Source organism: Suricata suricatta, chromosome 2, assembly GCF_006229205.1.
Source record: "Suricata suricatta isolate VVHF042 chromosome 2, meerkat_22Aug2017_6uvM2_HiC, whole genome shotgun sequence".
Taxonomy (NCBI): domain Eukaryota; kingdom Metazoa; phylum Chordata; class Mammalia; order Carnivora; family Herpestidae; genus Suricata; species Suricata suricatta.
Genome location: NC_043701.1, coordinates 177,961,550 through 177,983,330, shown reverse-complemented (window position 1 = coordinate 177,983,330; position 21,781 = coordinate 177,961,550). Strand labels below are relative to the sequence as shown.

General features: G+C 42.8%; 1 protein-coding gene across 1 annotated transcript in view; it reads right to left on the bottom strand.

Moving 5' to 3' along the window:
- Positions 1-21,781, bottom strand: part of LOC115276511 (deleted in malignant brain tumors 1 protein-like) — a 104,831-nt gene that overhangs the window by 63,211 nt on the left and 19,839 nt on the right. Inside the window, exons 11-20 of the mRNA XM_029920556.1 lie at positions 18,479-18,532; positions 16,721-16,783; positions 15,656-15,973; positions 15,429-15,500; positions 14,165-14,233; positions 12,702-13,019; positions 12,496-12,567; positions 9,656-9,724; positions 2,846-3,163; positions 441-500 (exon numbers count right to left, since the gene is read on the bottom strand). Coding sequence (XP_029776416.1) covers positions 441-500; positions 2,846-3,163; positions 9,656-9,724; positions 12,496-12,567; positions 12,702-13,019; positions 14,165-14,233; positions 15,429-15,500; positions 15,656-15,973; positions 16,721-16,783; positions 18,479-18,532 — 1,413 coding nt within the window. The remainder of the gene's footprint in view (positions 1-440; positions 501-2,845; positions 3,164-9,655; positions 9,725-12,495; positions 12,568-12,701; positions 13,020-14,164; positions 14,234-15,428; positions 15,501-15,655; positions 15,974-16,720; positions 16,784-18,478; positions 18,533-21,781) is intronic.

The following is a 21,781-nucleotide window of genomic DNA, read 5'->3' as shown; positions in this document are numbered from 1 at the left end:
GCAGAAAACCATCTCAAAGAGCCACCTCACTGCTCACTAATTCTGTGTGTTTATTGGCCAGCACTACGTTCTAATTTGGAACACATGTTAGTGTCTCCCATCCTGCAGCTGATAGGGGGTCCATCTGATTTCTTCCCTGTTTGACATAATTCCATTGCCCCCTCACCCTTCAGCTCCTGCTAAGCCCCCTTGGATCTGGATGGAGACTCTCTTCTGGGAACCCATGGCATTCTGTGCTCCCTCATTAGAGCATTCACTACACTTTTTGGTAACAGTTTCTTCCCTCCCCCATGGTTTTAGCTTACTTGAGGATCAGCTATGTTTATTGCTATATATAACCCCAGTGACATGTATCCTTAGTGACATATATTCATTCACTCATTCACTGTTGAATGAACAAACTTGTTCAAAAGACATATTTTAAAGAGAATCAGTCTTACCAGAAGGTGCAGAAGAAGGTGGGTGTTGAGCCACTGATGTGGGAAGTAGGTTCTCGTAGGCTGTTGGTGGGCAGAAAGGAAAGACAGTCATCTGGAAGCCATCAGAACATTGGGAGAAGATACAATTGCTTCAGGGTGCCAACTGTCTTCTTGCAGAATTCACCAGGAATAACCATGACACTGTATTCTAAGGCCAGTGACCTCATAGGCACAAGATCTTCATTTAGGACCAAAAATAGTATTATTGCCTACTGATGAACAAACATGTACTACATGGCCTTCAGAAAAGCAAAGCTCAGAGACAATTTGCCCCATGCGGCCTGCTGTAGGAGAGGCCATCAGATGGCTGTCATCTCTCCAGGTGTGTCATGACTTCACCTGAACAAAGCAAGGAGATTCACATAGCAGTTCCTGGAAGTGGAGTGCGGGAGAGGGAGGAGGGCATCAACTCCGAAATGTGTGAGAAACCTTCGAGGGCAAAGGAACTCTTTTGTATCTTGACTGCCGTGGTGATTATATAACCACACACAATCACCCAAATTCATCTAACTGGACCTGAAAATGGGTCAAATGTTAATTAAAAATATGTTGGGTTGATGGCTGAATAAAGGGATGACAGATGGATTGATAAATTTATTGTGTGATCTAGGTAGGTAGGAGCTCATTTTCAAATCCTTCAAACTCAGATGCATATTTGAAAATTATCATAATAAAAATGTCAGATGGGAAAAGGTCCTTCAGTTTCTAGTACAAGACCTACATCTCCGTCCTTCAACGACCACCTCTGCCTTCCCACAGAGCCATACGCTTCATTCAGCCAGTCCACGTGGCTGCCAATCCTCTCCTTGTTAGTCACAGAATGCCAAAGGCATAGAAATTTAGGGAGCATGAAATCCACTGAGCCTGTTCTAATGACACGGAGAGTGAGGGCCAATATCATTCATCTGGAGAGAGGCCAGCCAGAAACAAATTTCTTGTGCTCAGACCCTTTGAACCCCATCCCTCTCACACAGCCTCCTTTAGTTGGTGTTTGGCCAAAAGAAAAACTGTGTGAGTGCTTGTCTGGCGCCAGACATTTGGACATTGTCACATCCAATTCTCAATTATTCAATTCTCTATGTTACTCTGACTCTTACAAAGGGAAATCGAGATGAAATGGGATCAAGAGATGACATTAACTGGCTGAGGTCGTATAATTGAGGATGATCATATGCCATGTCTGTCCGTCCTGTTAGGGTACAGACTCCGTGAAGGAAGAGCATGGGGGGAGGGGGCATTTGATCTCTGCTGTGGCTCCAGTGTTTATTGGCATAGAGTTCAGCACATGGTGGACACTCAGTCAATACCCATGAAGGAAAAGATGAGTGAATAATGAAGCTGGGAACCAAACTAGGATCTGACCCTGAACCTCATGCCAGGTCTAGTAGATGAGACCAAATGTAAGACAGGTCTTACCTGTGGGCAGAGCAGCTGTGGACTGAGCACTTGTCAACATGAAGAAAGATTGTGCATATTATTGTGTCTTATTTAGTGACTATTTACTGATAACGTTCTAGATTCAGGGAGTTTGGAGGCAGAGAGAAGCAGAGACCTTGTCCTTGAGGGTCTTAATATGTCCTGGGGATTTGAACCATGAGACCAGACAGCAAATGCTGAGTGTCCCAGGGGAGCTTCAGAAGGCAGTGCTCCCCCAGGGACCTTCGCTGTTGAGGGGTGTAGCTCAGGACAGGCCAGGTGCTGCCTGGCAGAGCTTGTCATTTCTAGCGATGTTATTCCAGCTGCCTGACAGAATCAGGAAAGATTCTGTGGGGCAGAGAGTCAACTGGAAGGACAGGCAGGTTTGGGAAGGTCACCAGACCTAGATGTGGAGGGCCTGGAACACCAGCTGACAAATTTGGCCCATCACCCAAAGGTCACAAACTCACACTTGAAAGTTTCCAAGAGCCGTGGGAATAAAACAAGTGAGGGGTTTGAGTGATGGGGACTATGTGAACTGGAAAGCTGTTTTGTGACCAAAGGGTCAGCTCTTTATCAGATCCAGCTGGTGAATGTAATAAAAGAACTTGTCGTTTTGAGCCTGAACTTCTGTTTTTAATTTATTTTCACAAATGGAAGAATTTGGAATTTTATGCCAGATCCTCTGAGTTGGCTGAATTTGAGTTCAGTCTGAATTTTCAAGCCAAACAGGTCCCATCAGAGCCTGGATCTGTGATCATGAGCCGTACTCAGCAATCTTTTTAGTTAAGGGAATGGTCAGGCTGATGCAGAACTTTGAAAGGGTGTAGTCAACATCAGTGGCTGCCTCGACCTACTGACATTTCTGGCCCGTGCTGGGCTGTGTGTGTGGAGAATGACTAGTGAGGGGATAAGAGTAGCCAAATGAGGGCTGGCGGCCAGCTGCTCACCTGTGCAAATGACACCGGCATCCTCCAGGTGCCCGCAGTTGTGCCCGGCCTCACCCCTGTGCGTGCACTGCCCCAGGTGGCTCTCGCTGCCCGCACACTGCACGTCGTCCAGCACGATCTTCCCGGAGCCTGCCCCGAAGTGGGCCTCGATGGGTGCCGCCACGGCCTGGCCACACTCCAGCTGGCGGCACACGACTGTGGCCTCGGCCAGGTCCCAGAGGTCATCACACACGGTCCCCCACGTGCCCTGGACGAGAACCTCCACTCGGCCTGAGCACCTCCCTGTGCCGTTCACCAGCCTCACGGCCATCCAGGCTCCTGGGGAGACAGAGCAGCGGGCTACTGTGAGATGGACCTTTATTTATGTCAGAATATGGCCTTGATCCTATTACTGTGGACCGACATACTGCTGATGTCGCAATTCCTCTGGGTGGGGCAGATAGAGAGATCTATGGTCTTGGAACATCGAAGATGGATTTACTCCTTCCTGGAAGTGCCAGAGGACCCCAGGAAGCAGCAACATCTGACTTCTCGAGGGGGAAAGGCAGAAGCTTGGTTCTCAGGCTTGCACACGTTCCCCCGTCCCACCGACAGCCAAAGAGCTTCAGGGAATCCTTGACTTGAGGGCCATCTGGATGCAATGGCCATGCGTTTGTGGACAGCCATGGGAGTTGCCCAGTATGGTGTAATCTGGAGATTACAGAACGCTCTTTCTAGCACTAAAGACATTTCTTTGCTGCCAGCATAGTGGTATTTTTAACCATAGAATGTTCACTGAAAGCCTAATAGGTGCAAAAGTTGATAGAGTTCATCCCTCAGGACTTATAATCAGTGACAGGATGAAGAAACCACACACTTTGCACTATCAGGGAATAAGGAATACCTCCTAGGAGTTTAACAACACTATCCGTGACAGATATTTTATCCACTCTGGGAGATCAGTTCATGGAGGACTGGCTTTGAAACAAAAAGATGAGGGGCTCCTGGGTGGCTCAGTCAGTTAAGCATCCGACTTCAGCTCAGGTCATGATCTTACGGTTCGTGGGTTTGAGCCCCGTGTCAGGCTCTGTGCTGACAGCTAGCTCAAAGCCTGGGTCCTGTCTTCAGATTCTGTGACTTTTTCTCTCTCTGACCCTCCCTTGCTCATGCTGTCTCTCTCTCTCAAAAATAAATAAGAACATTAAAAAATTAAAAAAAAAGAAGAAGCAGGAAGATGATTTCTGCAGGTTGATCATGAGGGAAGGGGGTTTGCCCCAGACAGAGTGAAAGGAGGGGCAAATTCACATGGGAAGGAAACCTGTGGGGTCTTCAAATGCAACGTGATTTGATTAAATGAACTCATTTCCTCTTCTTCCACAAGCATGTGAAAGGCATTAAAATGTAATCTGCAAGGACAGAGAAAGTGGGAAGAATAGTAAGAGCTGATGGAAAAATTTCCGCACGTTCTTTCAGAAACTAGAGACCAGAGAAACCTCGTGGGTGATGCATTTGGAGGAACCGGATGCTAACCGATGTAGGAGTGAGGTGCTGCCAAAGAAGGGGATCATGGTCAACTGTATTTTCTAAAGATGTCTACAAAATATCTCTAGTTCCTCGAGCCCTCTGGAACCTTGACAGCCCCATGTCGGAAGGAGGAGCCTCTGCATCATCCCTTCGAATCTGGGTGGGCTTTTGCGACTTTCTTGACCAATGGAGTGTGGCAGGAGCCAGGGTAAGGGAAGTGCCATGCTCTTGTGCCCTATTTCTCAGGACACTGACTCCTGGAACCTGGCCACCACCCTGGGAGAAAGGCCAGGCCTCATGCAGATGCTGACATTTGAAAGTCAAACATTTAAACACACTTCTCAGTGTGTTTAAGTTTCTCTAGATCAATTCTCTTCAGCAAAAAGCAAACATTTGATGACAACAATGATGATGATAGTTATTATAGAGCTAACATTTATATAGACTTCCTGGGATCCAGCACTAAGTAAATGATGAGTAAGCATCTTTAACCTCCACAGTGGTCTTCCAACCATATCTGTGTATCTATGTGTGTGTGTGTGTGTGTGTGTGTGTGTGTGTGTGTGTGTGTAGATGTGTATATATAAATAACAGTGTGAATACATGTATATGCACAGTCATGGGTGTATTATAGACAAATATATTCTATTTATACCCACACTGTAGGTGAGGAAATTAAGGCACAAAGCAGTTGAGTAACATGCTCATGATCACACAATTCTGAGGAACTGGTATTTGAAATTAGAAATCCTGGTTCCATAGCCCATGCAAGAAATCTTAGTGAGATTTATTTAAGTAGAAAACAAAAACAAACAAAAACTAGAGAGAACATTCCAGAAGAATCAGATTAATATTTTGTGGGTATAGAAGCACGGTAGTGGGTGAAGTTGGAGAAGGAAGGCGGCGTGACAGTAAGTCTGTCAGCAACGTGTGATTGTTAATGCATATTCATAGAGCTCCTTGATGGAAGGATGGCAGTAGGGAAGGAGGAAGGGAAGGAAGGATTGAAAGAAAGACAAGGAAAGAAGGAAGGAGGAAAGGAAGGTGGGAAGGAAGGAAGGAAGGAAAGGGAAGGGAGGGAGGGAGGCAGGAGGGAAGGAGGAAAGAGCTGTCATACCACAACATAAACAAGATGAGAACCTGGGCCTAATCTTACAAATGAGTCTCTCTTTTAATAGTCCAAAGGCAAATTTGTTTAGAATTATTCATAGTAGCACATGTAGGAATTCAATAATTTAGAATTCTACCTTTTCCCAATACATATTAGGCCAAATACTATTCTTAAGAGTTGCTTCCTGGGAAATTAAAATATTCCCTGGTCAGATTATTTGAGGAAATGGGTGATACTTAACATTTTTTGGGAATCCATAAGCTCATTGACAGAGTGAAATCCCTTAGCTGTCCTGAAGTAAAACTACAGTGAAAGCAAAAACTTGTCCCATTAGTTCAACTGAAGTTTCTGAGATTCAGAAACAGAAGTCTGGTTTGTCTGTGTCAGGGTTTCTGTCTTGCAGAATTCGGACTCCACACAACATATTTTAGGAAATGTTGACATACCCTAATTAACATAACCAAAGACAAATTTTTCTTAGAAATAATAACTAGTGCTCTTTTTTTTCTGTTCTTGTCTTTAGTAATAAGATGCATTTTGGGGTGCCTGGGTGGCTCAGTTGGTTGAGTGCTGACTTTGGCTCAGGTCATGATCTCACGGTTTGTGGGTTCGAGCCCTATGTTGGGTTCTGTGCTGACAGCTCAGAGCCTGGAGTCTACTTCAGATTGTGTGTCTCCCTCTCTTTCTGCCCCTCCCCTGCTTGCATTCTCTCTCTCTCAAAAGTAAAATAAATATAAAAAATAAAAAAAATAAGATGGATTTTATTTAGAAACATTTAAGCATGAAAATGTATGTAGAATATACTAAAAGTACCAATTTATATTAAAAAATTATATTACTGTCCCTGAGTATAGGCTAATCAAGAGCTAATAATTTAATAGCTAATGTAAAAATAGAAATACCAAAACACCAGACAAAAAGGAACTGAGTAAAAGGAACAGAAAATAATGTCTTATACATAAAAGAATGTTATTTTAATTTTTTGAATAGGGGTGATGCCCACTTAATGTAGGAATTTATTAAGGAGTAATGTATTTCTATCCTAAAGAACTTTTATAATAAATTTTAATTTACTAGAGATGAAGATGTTTCTTTTTTTTTTGAAGATCTGTTTCTATAGATGCAAAATATATATGTTCACATTTCTTTTATCAAAATTCTTTCTTTTGTTTTCTGACCCTTATTGTAAGTATGGAGTTGCTCAGACTTGCTCTTTTCCGTGCTGGCTAACCGGAGACATTCCATCAGCTCCTCGCTGCTGCCGAGGAGAAAGATCTCAGTGAGGTGAAACAGTAAGAAAAAGTCCTTCTTTTCAGTTAGATACAGAAAAACAGATACTATTTTGCTTCATAAAGTTGTCTTTGAAAATAAAATTTCTAATCAAATTTAATAAACAGATTATTTCTGTCTAGTGAAAGGGTCTGTAATTCTAATGGTTGTTTTATTTGTTGCCCTGGCCATGATATTTACATTGGCATTCTGCATTCTAGAATGTTCTGAGAAAAACTGGAATGTTTTTCTGTTGAGCCAACAGTGATCTTTGCCACCTCCCATTTCCCTACATGAAAGAGATAAAGAGCAGAATCCACTCTCCCACTAGATTTCTTACTTAAAGAGTTTAAGAGTCTACATCTCATTGTATAAATAGTTCTCTAACTTACAAAATAGGAATATAACACACTACAATACAACAAATAATATAAGTAGTAATATTTCTCTAACATACCGGTTCTTTTGAGATCAGTTAGAATAAACATGCAAGTAAAATTGCATTGCCAATGTGTACTGTTAACCTAATCACACGGAGATAATGCTCAGAAGAGAGGGTGAGGAAGTCTACTGGAAGGCTGTAGGTCAAACTCCCCTTTACAAGTCCCAATTCTCCTGGGCCCTCAGTATTGCTCTGTGTACGCCCTCCTCCTCACATCACTCTGAAAAAGCATGGGAACACCAAAGTGAGACTATTGCCTACTGTTCTCAACTCAATCCAACCAGGGACTGTGTGCACTGTCCCCCCAACGTTAAACTTCTTTTCAACAAGGCTTCTGTGAGCACCCTTGACCCAAACAGGTCAGCTTGCTGTGAGCCATTGTTGCTAACAGGTGGCCTGGCTTACTGAGCCCAGCTTTGAGGATGTGGACTTGGGGTGGCTCTCCCCTTGGCCAATCGATTCTGTCCCCCAGGAAGCTGTAAAGTAAGTCAGAATCCATTCTCACTCCCAGTTTGAAACAGCTTGTGGTGGACAAAAGTATCATGTCCTTCCTCCTTCCCAAACGGCCTTGGGGGGGGGGGTGGTGAGTTCAGACCTGCTAGTTATTCCGAACAACCCAGAAGGGCAGACAGACTCATCAATCAGATGCGGTGGCCACACTTCCTGGGTCCCATGTGACTTTCAAAGGCCCCTAAGAATGTCTTAATTTCTTTAAAATTAGAAGAAAAAGATGGCCTCAATCTAGTCTACATTCCATTTGTCTTTATACCAATGCAATCATAAAATGTAATCAAGTATAAAAAAGTGTCTCGGCCCTAGGGATGTCAAGAAGTGGCTCAACCTGGGGCCTGAAACCGAGGAGGTGATGTGTGACTGCTGTGTGATGCTCTTTTAGGAGGCGACAGAATATCTACACACAGCCATAAGCTTCCACCATAGTGTATATTTGGAATATAAACACTTGAGAGGAGCCTGAATGGCTCAGTCAGTTAAGTATCCGACTTGATTTCAGCTCAGGTCATGATCTCATGATTCGTAGGTTCAAGCCCTACATCGGGCTCCATGCTAACAGTGCAGAGCCTGCTTGGGATTCTCTATCTGTTCCTATCTCTGCCTCTCACTCTCTAGAAATAAATAAATAAACTTAAAAAAAAAACACTCTATGCCTGACCTAGAAAAATTCAGTTATCATGTGAATTACTGTGGAACTAACCTTAAGATGCCCAAATGGTACATTGAGTTTTTCCTCTTTTTGTAAAGCAGATGCACAGACAGGTCCCCCAGGGTGAAGAAGGAAGAGACAGGTTGGGGCTCATTCCGAATACAGAGTGCTCAATATATTAAAAGGATACATTTTGCCTGTCTGTCACACTGGAAACTATAAATTTGTAAGTTTTTTCCCATTAGGAGTTTTATATGAAAAACTACTATACTAGGTGGCTATGCACAGCTGATCCCTCCCGTTTCCTGACTATGGTCCTAATGTACCTCCACCATAGCAATTAGGCTTGCAAGAATGTTCTTTGCCCAGTAGTCCAGAGGTAGCTTTGGACATACTGTCCCCCACTCCCCAAAAGGCTAATAGTCACACGGGTTTGGGGTCAGACTGACATGTGCCCAAATCTTGGCTTCACCATGTTCCAGGTGGGTGATGCTAGAAAATGATCCTTTCTGTGTCTCATTTTATGACACAATGATGAGGGTTGTGGGGAGAATAATGCTTGGAGGGTCTCGTGAGCGCTCAATGAACTGTCAGTTATATGAAAGCGTCCGATTCTCTGCTTCATCACATTTTGGTCGTTCCACAAAGATTAGCCGCTTCCCTCATTTTCCCCAGGACTCACCCGCCAGGGGCGTGGGTGTCGATGGCAGGGCAGCAGGATCCGTTGTGGCTGTGGCTGCAAATAATCTGTCACCTGTCAGCAGGGACAAATCGAAGCATCCCCAGTAATTGGGACATCCCCTCATTTTAACTCCAGAAAGATAAAGTTTCAGGGTGCCGAGGTGGTTCAGTCGGTTGAGCGTCGGACTCCTGATTTCAGCTCAGGTCACGATTTCATGGTTTCATGTGTTCGAGCCCCACATCGGGCTCCGTGCCCTGACCCTGTAGAGCCTGCTTGGGATTTTCCTTCTTTCCCTCTCTCTCAGCCCCTCCCCTTTTGCACTCTCTCTGTCTCCTTCTCAAAGGAGATAAATAAGCTTTAAAACAAAGAAGAGAAAGAAAGAAAGAAAGAAAGAAAGAAAGAAAGAAAGAAAGAAAGAAAGAAAGAAAGAAAGACAAAGATTTGAACACCAAGCCAGCTTGAAGGCCACAGTCAGAATTAAACATCGCTTCCTGACTCTGCTCTTACACGCGCCGGGAGTGCTCTCCAGGCTGTGGTCAGCACTGAGTGTGGCATCAGGCCCAGGAAGCGGCCAGCCCGGTGTCCCGCACACAGTGCCCCCTTCCCCCTCCCCGTTCCCCGAAGAACAAATAGCAACCCACCTGCTGGGATGGTCATCGTGGGAGGTGTCGCGGGCTCTGTGGTGGGCACGGCTGCTGTTGGCACATCACCTGTGCGTGTAAAGCAAGGAGGGGCCTTGTTCACACTAGATGCCACCTCCCCACGCGGGGAGGGTGAACTTCTGATAGGCCCAAACAGATGGCTAGGCGCAAGTTTGTCCTGTTATGGTCTGGGTCCACGCTCCGACTGCGTGACCAGGTAACGCTCACCCTACATGGGTAACAGAACCCACTGTGGGATGAAATGCTCACACATGGATGGTACGCCCTCGCCCAGCACATTCCGGTTCTCTAAGTGCCCACAGAACCAATGGTAGATTTCCCCCCTCATTTTCTTTGAGGATCAATCCAGACATGTTCTGTCACAGAGACCTGCAGTCAATTACACAGCTGAATGTTTCCCATTTTGATTTTTGGTGCCTTTATCTGGGCTCTGAGTAGCCTAAGCCATGTGAGGCTTCCATAGGGCACGAAGGCAGCCCCGTTTTCATCTTATTGACTCATAAAATGGCAATAAAGTACTGTTTTGCTTCCTTTTAAAAAGTTAATTTATTTATTTTTAAAATCAAGCTCTACCCCCAACACAGGGCTCGAACTCAGGAATGGTGAGACCACGTCCTGAGCTGAAGTCAGACGCTTAACCGACAGAGCCACCCAGGCGCCACTCAAATTTCCATACAATTGATTTTTGTATGTTGATTCTGTATCTTATAAATTTACTAAATTCATTTTTTAGTTTTAACATTTTTCCTCTCTGGAGTGCTTAGGGTTCTCTATATGTAAGATCAGGTTATCTGGAAACCGAGAGAATTTAACTTTTTTCTTTCCAATTTGAATTTCTGTTATTTCTTTCCCTTGCCTAGTTGCTCTTGCCTAGGCATTCCAGTAATATATTGAATAGAAGCGGCAGAAGTAAGAATCCCTGGCTTTTATTCTGATCTTTAAGGAAAAGCTTTCAAATTTTTCCCATTGTGTATTATGTCAGCTGGGGTCTTGTCATATACCTCTGTCATGCCTCTGTAACGTTGAGGTAGATTCCTTCTACACCTAGGTTGTTAAGTATTTTCATCACGAAATGGTGTTAAGTTTTGTCAAACGCATTTTCTGCATTTATTGAGATTACTTTGTGTGATTATGTGATTTATTTTTTAAATGATTTATTTAATTATTTTTAAAAATTATAATTATGGCATAACTAACATACAGCAACACATCAGTTTCAAGTGTATGACATAGTAAGTCATCAATTCTATACATTACTCTGTGCTCATCATGATAAGTGAACTCTTAAACCCATTCAATGATTTCACCCATTTTTAAAAATGTTTAATTGTGTTGATGTCTTATATCACACTTATCGATTTGTATACGTTAAACTAACCCTTGCAACTTAGGGGAAAATGCCACCTGATGGCTGCTGTATTGTTTTCTTTTAAAAAAGATCTCAAACATCGTTTTAAAAAGATGCTCAAACAATTAGAACAAAATGTTAGGATTTGATAAAACTCAGTATTGGATACTCAGGGGTTCATGATACTATTTTTACATTTGTCAGTGAATTTGAGACTTTTCATAATGTTATTTTGTATATGTAAGTGATTGACTAGTCACTTAATTACTTTGATCTGTTTAACTAATTTGGGACTAGACCATCTAGAAGCAGTTAAACCATCAAATGGTTATTTAAAATGAGTTGTAATAGAAAAAGAAAACAATGTAAGTTTTTAGTTGGCCACATGGTTCATCATACAAGGTACAATGTACAGTCGGGCTTAGTATGTCAAATACACACCCGAAGTTTTACTCCTAGTGGCAAAGCACCTGAGACCCAGTTCCTGTCAAGGTGAAGAAGGGGATCTTATGGGCGTGTGGCCGCTGCCAGGGGGAATTTCACTAGCAACCACTTTATTACAATACCCGTGTTATCACGTATTTAAGGAACGGGCTTTGTTGTTCTCCTATCAAACACCTACAGAGGAGAAAGGATTTATTTTTATATGCTGTGTCCTCTTCTAACCACTTGATTTTTTAAATTTTTTAGATCCCTGATATTAAAAGGATGCTACATACTGATCATACAAATATCTACTGTTATGTGAGCCTATAAGCAGTTTTTAAAATACATCTTTAAAAAAATTTTTTTACATTTATTTTTTTGAGAGACAGAGAGAGACAGATCATGAGTAGGGGAGGGTCAGAGAGAGAGGGACTCACAGAATCGGAAGCAGGCTCCAGGCTCTGAGCTTGCTGTCAGCACAGAGCCTGATGTGAGGTTCGAACCTACGAACTGTGAAATCATAACCTGGGCTGAAGTTGGACGCTCAGCCAACTGAGCCACCCAGGCGCTCCTTAAAATACATCTTGATCACCATAAATATCATTTGGTAAAATTAATTTGATCTCAGCTGATTTGACTTTAATTGACTGAGGCCCTGAACCCCTAAGAGGAAGATAAATATTCTCAAGGTCCAGGTTTTGTTTAGGCCAGTTCAGGAATTATTTCAGAGGTCTGGGTGGTGAAATGAGAAGCCTGATCCACCTTCGGCTCTGTGCTGCTCTGTATGATGTGCTCTGATGTAGGATGGCCGGTAACTGTTCCATCCTGGAGTGACTCAATCACGCAGGAACCACTGAGCGGCACAAACCACATTCATGTATGGCATGAGGTGACTTGCATGGTGACGGAATTCACGGTGTATTCTCACAGGGTGGTGTCCCCTAAAGTTATTCAGTGCAAAGACCCTGCTAACTTGCCTTAGGAAAGGGACATTCCAAGGAGGAAAATCTTCAAAGCAAAAGAACCATGCAAAGATGGGACCAACCTGATAGTGTGTATGAGTGGGTGGCGGTTTTACGCTCTGTGGTTGCATTGGGGCCTGGTGAGTCATCAGCACCTAACGGCCAGAAGAAATCCACATGCTAAGGTCTATGGTGCCATTTGTAATATGAGTCATTAAAATAATCATTGAGAAATGTCTAAAAGGAGACAAAGTAATGTTGTGTTAAAAAAGAAAATACAGCCCCTTACCTGTGCACACGACGCTGGCATCCTCCAGGTGCCCGCAGTTGTGCCCGGCCTCACCCCTGTGCGTGCACTGCCCCAGGTGGCTCTCGCTGCCCGCACACTGCACGTCGTCCAGCACGATCTTCCCGGAGCCTGCCCCGAAGTGGGCCCCCGTGGGTGCCGCCACGGCCTGGCCACACTCCAGCTGGCGGCACACGACTGTGGCCTCGGCCAGGTCCCAGAGGTCATCACACACGGTCCCCCACGTGCCCTGGACGAGAACCTCCACTCGGCCTGAGCACCTCCCTGTGCCGTTCACCAGCCTCACGGCCACCCAGGCTCCTGGGGAGGTACAAGAAAGAGACTGGAGACCTAGCTCTCTGAGGTCAGGGGGATTTCTTATATTATGGTATATTGCTACGTAATAATAGCTCAGGTTTTCAGAAATTCTGTCTCTGGACATAATCCTCATCACCCACAGTAAAAGAACAGGCTTTGTAGATTCCTTATTTTATTTAGGTTTTCTATTTATTCTTATTGAGAGGATTTGTCTTCTGCAATGTGGGCCTGTGGACTTGGAAGTAAATATCCCCAGGTGACATTTAAAGGAATTGTTTGTTTCTTACCTGGTGATGTTCATATAGGAGATATGGCTTATAGAAATGTTAGTTATTTAAAAAATTTTTTAAGTTTATTTATTTTGAGAGAGAAAATGAGAGAGAGAGAGAGCACGCATGCAAATTAGCGTTGGGAGGGTCAGAGAGAGACGGAGAGAGAGAATCCCAAGCAGGTTCTGCGCTGTTAGCAGGGAGCCTGGTGTGGGGATCCATCTCATGAACCATGAGATCATGACCTGAGTCATAATCAAGAGTTGGACAGTTAACCAGCTGAGCCACCCAGGAGCCCCTGGAAATGTTAGGTCTGTAGTTAGAGGCAAAAAGGCATTAGCGTCTGTGCTAACAAGAAGGCCTGGATATAGCCAAGGAGATAAATTTTGCTCAAATGGAACAGTGCAGGGAAAATGGAAATTAATAGGTAACACTTTGTCTTTCATATATTTTATTACAGTAATTCTCTCTTGTAGACAGCCTAAAATACGCTTAACATTTAACCATTCCATATAATTTTCTCTAGTCATCTTGGGATGCGCAGTTAGCTCTGGTTCACCGTCCTTCTCTAGTGCCCCCGAGGTAACACTGATCCATGTCATCAAGAAAAACACAGTGAAGACAACCACAGTGATCCTTGCAGTTGGGCGGGTCTGGGCGATCCAACCTTCAACACATTTGGTTGTGTGACTCTGGTGTCGTCACACAGTGTCTTCTGTTCATCTGTTCTGTGCCCGTGTTTATACATTTATGAAATGTTGGAAATCATACCTTCCCTTATGGTTATAGTGGAGTAACAACACTGTGAAAGCACTTAACTCTGTGTGTGGACAGAACAGAGGCTCAGGAAACATGAAGCAAGGCACAGAGCGGCATTACCTGCTGGTAGGAGCGTAGAGTGAAGGATAGAAAAGTCTGTTGTGGGTGTAGTGGCTGCCAGTCCGTCACCTGTACATGGTACAAACAGGGACAACATTGTGACCAAGAACCTCCTAACCCCACAAAGGAAGAGAAGATGTTTACAATGAGAACGTCCTGAAAATTCACACTCAGATATGACGTTGTGTCTTCTACTGGTTTCCTCCACAACGTTTTAGGCAGGAAAACTCTCAGTCAACCCTGTCTTTAAACTTAATTGTCCTGCCTTTAAGGTGAGGTTTTGGAATACTCCCCATGGTCTGTACACTCTAGCTCTCTGAATGCCCCTGATTTCTGGATCTCTCTGTCTCCATCTCTCTTCTTTCTCTTTTAGGGAACAACCAGCTGTGCGCAATCATGGAGGCACGGCATTTGTCTCAACGGTTGGACTTTTTAGGCTTGCCCTGGGTGTTTGATCATTTTATCCAGACTATGTGTTACCTAAGCAATGTGAGATTTTGAGTGGCTCCTGTTCCTGATTTTGCCTTACAAAACATCAATCCAAATAATCTTACTGCCATATCATTATAAGGTCAGTTGGGACAAATCAGTGTTTAGAGTGTCAAATAGCAATTAATGCAGCAAACTGGATATTTAGTGTGGAGAATGGGTTTGTGATTTCATTTTTTTAGTTGGCAATATGGTGCTGGTGGAGCTGGCCTTAACCATCAGTAATAACCCGCAGGTGCCATGGGGGCCGCCAGAGGAGATGGAGACCGAGCCCAGGTCGGATGCATGAACGGTGCTCACACTGGGTGTCCCAGCCCTGGACATTCTGCAGCTTTCTCCGCCCCTGTAGGCTCCATAGGCACCAATTTGAGTAAGCTTGGCCCGCTGCCGGCATCTATATAGTCATCTATATAGTCATCTATATAGTCATCTATATAGTCAGATGCGCTGGGCATCATCTGCTTTTTATAATGCTTTTAACCTCTTGGGTTCTTTTAAAATTGATTAAATGGACTCCGGAACCTGTGGAATACAATTTGGATTTCTCAGCAATAACAACGGACAGACAGAAAAGGAGCACTTCGAGAGTTCCAGGTGATGGATAAGCATCTCGTTTTGTAAAATGTCATGCCCTCTTTTATTCTTATCTACAACCCTTGTCCAGGAAGGGCAGCTCTGCCATCTCTAAGTTCCTCTACCAGAGTATAGCTTGAGGAAGCATCTTCTAGAGAGTAAATAGAGCCAAAAGCAAAGGCAGCAAGCAAAGATGACCCACCTGTGAGTGTGGACATTGAGGACACAGCTTCAGAACCTGGGGTGGGGGCGGGTGCTGGTGGACCATTAGTACCTGAAGGTTGAAAGGCACAGGCCTGGCTTGTTATAATAAGGCTTACAATATGGGGTTTATTCAATACATTGCTTAATGACTTAATTTCAACACAGGTTGAAAATGCCTGAGGGGGCATAAAAGCAGTGACATGCTGGGAGGTGACAGCGCCTCACCTGTGCACACGACGCTGGCATCCTCCAGGTGCCCGCAGTTGTGCCCGGCCTCACCCCTGTGTGCACACTGCCCCAGGTGGCTCTCGCTGCCTGCACACTGCACGTTGTCCAGCACGATCTTCCCGGAGCCTGCCCCGAAGTGGGCCCCCGTGGGTGCCGCCACGGCCTGGCCACACTCCAGCTGGCGGCACACGACTGTGGCCTCGGCCAGGTCCCAGAGGTCATCACACACGGTCCCCCATGTGCCCTGGACGAGAACCTCCACTCGGCCTGAGCACCTCCCTGTGCCGTTCACCAGCCTCACGGCCATGAAGGCTCCTGGGGAGGCACAAAGAGCAGAAACACTGGGAGACTGGCCCTCCCATATCTAGAGGGTGGCTTCATCCTTTTGAATGCCTAGGTCATCACGTTCCCAGTTTACAAACAGGCAAGATCACACCGTCCTCATGTACCCGCACAGTAAGAATAGCCAGAATAATCTTCAAGTTCAAATCCCTTCAATGAGTCTTTAGTAAATCTCCCCTTTCAAAGGATGAAACTCTTTTAAACAAAAAATCCAGAATTCCCAGTTTCTTCTAATCACTTTATCCATATGTTATTCCTCTGCCACGGACAGGATAGAAATAGGAGATGTCAATATATTAATGAAATAGGAAAGATCCAGACGCAGACCATAGCTCTATGGACCTCTGTTGTCCAGACTACATTGGTCTCCCAGCCCCTTGCTCCCTTGGCCCCATAACCGTTCTGTATGGATTTACTATGTAAAGGAAACTGAGACAGGAACTGACATTTGTTGTTTGTGGGTGAAATGCCAGGGCCCCTGGGAGCCACCGACGCAAATATTTCTTTCTTGATCTTTGCAACCCCATGTGGTAGGGCATGGGGTTCCATTTTACAGATGAAAAAACTGAGGTGATAGAAGAGGTGAAAAAAGGTGAAGAAAATTGCTCTAAATGCCATAACTTGTCAGTGGGCTGTCTCCCATGTTCCCTCCAGCTTGGACGCATGCTTCTCTCCCTCCTTTCCATCAGCCCTTAACTTCCTAGGAACTGCTTCCCATACCTGCGGGTGGAGAAGTCAAGGCCGTGGGGGCTGTGGTCAGTGAGGGCTCCGAGAAGACATCAACTAGGAGCAACACAAAAGGAGGTCACCATCAGTCCGTGGGGAGCAGAAAGAAGAAAGCAGACACACTGCCCAAAGGATTCATTCTGAGACCTTTCCGGAGCTTTGTGTTTTCTTTGGATTCATCTGACTAAGTCACCATCAAATAGGATGGTTTCGTTTTTTTTAGTTGTCTGTTAGCTGTTCATGGTAAACTTATCCTTGAATCCTTGGCTCAGTAGAAATAAATCTTTAAGAAACGGAAGATAAACTTAAGAACTTCATACTTAAGGAGAGTTAATGGCAATAAAGCCAGCCTTTGCAATTTCATATTGCTGTGTGCCAAATTCATAACAAATACTTATTCAGTACAAAAAAACTGAGTTAGAGTGCTTGCATTTAAAAGGCTTAAAATTCAGGGTGCCTGGGTGGTTCAGTCGGTTAAGCACCGAACTCTTGATTGAGGCTCAGGTCCTGATCTCACAGCTCATGAGTTCAGGCCCTGCATTGCGCTCTGCTCTGACAGCACGGAGCCTGCTTGGGATTCTCTCTCTGCCCCTTCTCTGCTCTTTCTTAAAATAAATAATGAAAAAAATTAAAAATAAATAAAAGCCTTAAAACTCAGTCAGAAGCTAGAATCCATGTACAAGTAACTGTAATATGAGGTGGATTATGAGGGATGTCAACAGAAAAAAACACAAATATACAGGATATGTCTTCTTGCGGAGACCCGGGGACCCTACCAGGAGGTGGAGATGTGGGTAGAGCTCATTTCAGGCTGTACAGGTATGGGAGGACAGCGACTTGAATTCAGACATTCAGGGACATGAGGAACTAGTCTTTTAATTTTTAAAAAAATATTTATTTTTAAGTAATCTTTACACCCAACGTGGGGCTTAAATTCACAACCCTGAGATCAAGAGTCACATGCTTCACTGACTGAGTCAGCCAGGCACCCCGCAGTTTCATTTGATTAGGATATTGTGGTAGCATATGTATTAATCCCAGATACTTAGATTTAAAATTTTCCTTTCTAAATTATGCAAAAAGCCTCCTAAGAGATGATACATAAGGGAAAGAGGATTCGGGTCAAGCATAATTCATGAGCATTGCCTGCTGTGACCTCTAGTGGGGATTAAAAAGTGTGTTTAATGTTTACTTATTTTTGAGAGACAGAGAGAGTGTGCATAAGTGGGGGACAGGCAGAGAGAGGGAGAGATGAGGGGCTCGAACTCATGAACTTTGATCATGACCTGAGCCAAGTAAACAACTACTGAGCCACCTGGCGCCCTCTAGTGGGGATTTTATAGAGTTACCTGTATATTAAAGGCTCCTAGGTCTCTTGTAATAAAGGAATCTGTTCAATTTGTTTAATGCAATGTTTCTTAAATTCATTTGGACCAAAGAACCTGTGTGTGTGTGTGTGTGTGTGTGTGTGTGTGTGTGTGTGTGTGTGCACGTGCGCGTGTACCACATGTGTTAGAGCTTGCAGTTCATCTTAACATGCTGTTGATCTGTCGTTCTGGGAGCATATTCTCAGAAACATCTTTATTTATCCACTTCAAGGATTCTGCTAGGGACTGGAGATTCCTAGCAATGTTTGTTACTAAATTTCAATTTTTTTCTAATTTCCAGAAATACAAAATAACTTTTAAACTTGAATAAGTTAGAAGATATAACGTTTCAGTATAAACTCAAAACAGCTGCATTTTTAAGTACCTATTGGTGTGTGCTCTTCCTCAGAGGTAATGGGCTCCATTGTTATTTCAGCAGCTACAAAGAGAAGAAAACATTGGTTAGTGATGACCAACACTTCACACACACACAACTAAAGCTGAGAAAGGGGAAAGTTATCTGGAACTCCAAACAAATTTCTCGTATCTCTTGGTGAAATATAAAAGCCAGTTCTAAAGTGCTTAGAGGCGCCTGAGTAAGCTCGGTCTGTTTAGTGTCTGACTTCAGCTTCAGCTCAGGTCATGATCTCATGGTTTCGTGAGTTTGAGCCCCGTGTCAGGCTCTGTGCCGACAGCTCAGAGCCTGGAGCCTGCTTCGGATTCTGTGTCTCCCTCTCTCTCTGCCTCTCCTCTGCTCATGCTCTGTCTCTCTCCTCAAAATAAATAAATAAATAAATAAATAAATAAATAAATAAATAAATAAATAAAAATTTAAAGGGCTTAGTGAATTTTCAGCTTACTAAAGACAGGATTCTTCTAATCTGGGATCTGATTCTTACTCCACCACACATTAGTAATGAATATTTGTTTCCTGATCTATAAAACTGGAAATCAAGCCTGACAATGGATAAGAAAAAGGTTAATAAACTAAGGAATGAATAAATTCAAAACTTAAAATATCTCTAAGTCAATAAATACTTCATTGTTTTGGGAAACAACTCACTAGCCACAAAGATAAATATCAAAATAGAAAATTTTAAAAATATCTTTAATAGGAGCATCAAAAGCCATGAAACTGTTATGGTTAAGTCTGATAACGATGGGCAGAACTTGAACATGGAAACATAAAAAATATTGAGATAAATGAAAGACCTAAAGAAATGAAGAGATGCCCTGTGTTAATAGATCAGAAAACTCGATATTGTTAAGATGTCAATTTTCCCCAAATGTACATATAGACTCTACACAGTTTAAACTAAAAATTCCAGCATATATTTTTTGTAGAGATTGACAGTTGATTCAAAATTTTTATATGAAAGGCCCAAACCCAGGTTAGTTAAAACAATTTTGAAAAAGTAGAAAAAAGAACAAAAGGATTTCATGACACAGTCTAAAGCTATAAAAATCCAGACAATGTGACACGGGCATGAGAATAGTAACAGTCAGTGGAACAAGAGAGGGCGTTTAGAAATAGACTCACATATTAATGATTATCTTATTTTTTAAAGAATTTTTTAATGTTTTTAATTTATTTTTGAGAGACAGTGTGAGCAGGGGAGGGTCAGAGAGAGAGGGAGACACAGAATCTGAAGCAGGCTTTGGGCCCTGAGCTAGCTGTCAGCCCAGAGCCCAACGCAGGGCCCGAACCCATGAACCATGAGATCATAACCTTAGCCGAAGTCGGAAGCCAGGTGCTTAACCGACTGAGCCACCCAGGCACCACAGTGATATCTTATTTTTGACAAAAGTGCTAAGCACAGTATTTCAGTGGAGTTAGAAGACTCTTTTAGACAAATGACTTTGGAATAATTAGAGATCTATATGGAAAAAAATTCCTTTAACTATATTACAAATCAACAAAAATGGATCATGGAACTAAATGAAAAACCTGCAACTATGAAACTTCTGAAAGAAAACAGGAGAAAATCTTTGAGACCTTTAGTCAAGTGAAGATTTCTTAAATAGAATGTATAAGCACATTTGACTCAAGAAAAAAATGTTTTTGGTAAATTGGATTTCATTAAAACTTAAAATTCTGCTCTTTAAAAAAGACTTCTAAGCAAATGAAGAGACAAGTTATAGACTGAGAGAAAATATTTGCAAAACACAATCTGAGAAAATACTTATACCCAGTATTTTATAATATATAATATTTTTGTAATACTTCTTTAATATATAAAGACCAGTCTTACAACATAATAAAACAAAAAAGATAAAAGATTGGAACAGATACTTCACCAAAGAAGAGATGTAAATAAGCACATTAGAATGTGCTTAGTATCACTAGTCATTAGGGGAAGGCAAATTAAAACCACAAAGAGAGATCATTCTCATTATGGGAGAGAGACTGTAATGATCAAACAAAAAATAGAAACCAAGTGTTGACAAGTATGTTGACCAACTGTAATTCTCATATGTTGTTGGTGGGAATGCAAAATGGGTACAGCCACCTTGGGGAATAGTTTGCAATCCATATATGAATGTTTTAAGCAGCTTAATCATAGTCAAAAATTAAAAATAAACTCAATATTCATCTAGTGGCAAATGGATAAACACATCTGACACATCCATCCAGTGGAATACTACTCAGCAATTAAAAAAGAATGGATTTCTGATACTTGGAGCTACATGGGTGAATCTCAAAAGTATTATGCTAAGTAAGCAATCCCAACACAAAATACTACATATTGTCTGATTAAAATATATAACGTTCTGAAAGACTCAAACCTTTTTAGGGACAGAAATCATATGGGGAGTTGCCAGGACCTGGGGGTTAAGAGAAGGGATTGAATACAGAAAGGCATGAGGAAACTCTTTAAGGTAGTAGAAATGTTTTACATCTTGATGGTAGTGATGTTTACACAACCATAAACTGTAAGCGCTTATCAAAATTCTTTGAACTACATGGTGATCTTTACTGTTGGTAAGTCATATTTCAATAAGCACTTTTATTTTTGAAAAGTAGCTCTGATTGCATGTAAACAATAAACTATAATGTTGGCAGGATGTAGGCAGGAAAGCCAGTTAGGAGAAGTCTGTGTCCATCCAGGGAGGAAGGGGTGAGGAGGATTTGGATTAGAACAGTGGCTATCAGATGAAAAGGAGGCCATGAGCGCAACCACATCAGGCTCCTAGCAATAAATGGAAAATGATTCATCCACAGAGACCTGATTACTTAAGTAATAATGAATATTCATATATTTGCAAATAATTTACTTATATTCTTGTTAGGATGTTTAGCTTTTTATATCCATAACCATTAAAAAAACACATACACTAAAAACAACCAGAGAAGTGATTCATTAGTATGAACTTTGGCTTACTAGATCGAGTAGTTTTTGCTGATAATAGTGATGGTATTGGTGTTGGTAACAAGGATGTGGATAATGATGGCATTGATGATGGTGATGATGGCGATGTTGGTGATGATGACGAAGATGATGATGGTGATGATGGCAACAATGATGTCAATGATGAAGGTGATGATGGTGACAGTGGTGATGATGATGACAATGATGACGATGATAGTGCTGGTGATGATGACAATGGTGATGGTGGTGACAATGACAATGGTGACGGTGATGATGATGACACTGGTGAGAATGATAATGGTGATGGAGATGATAAT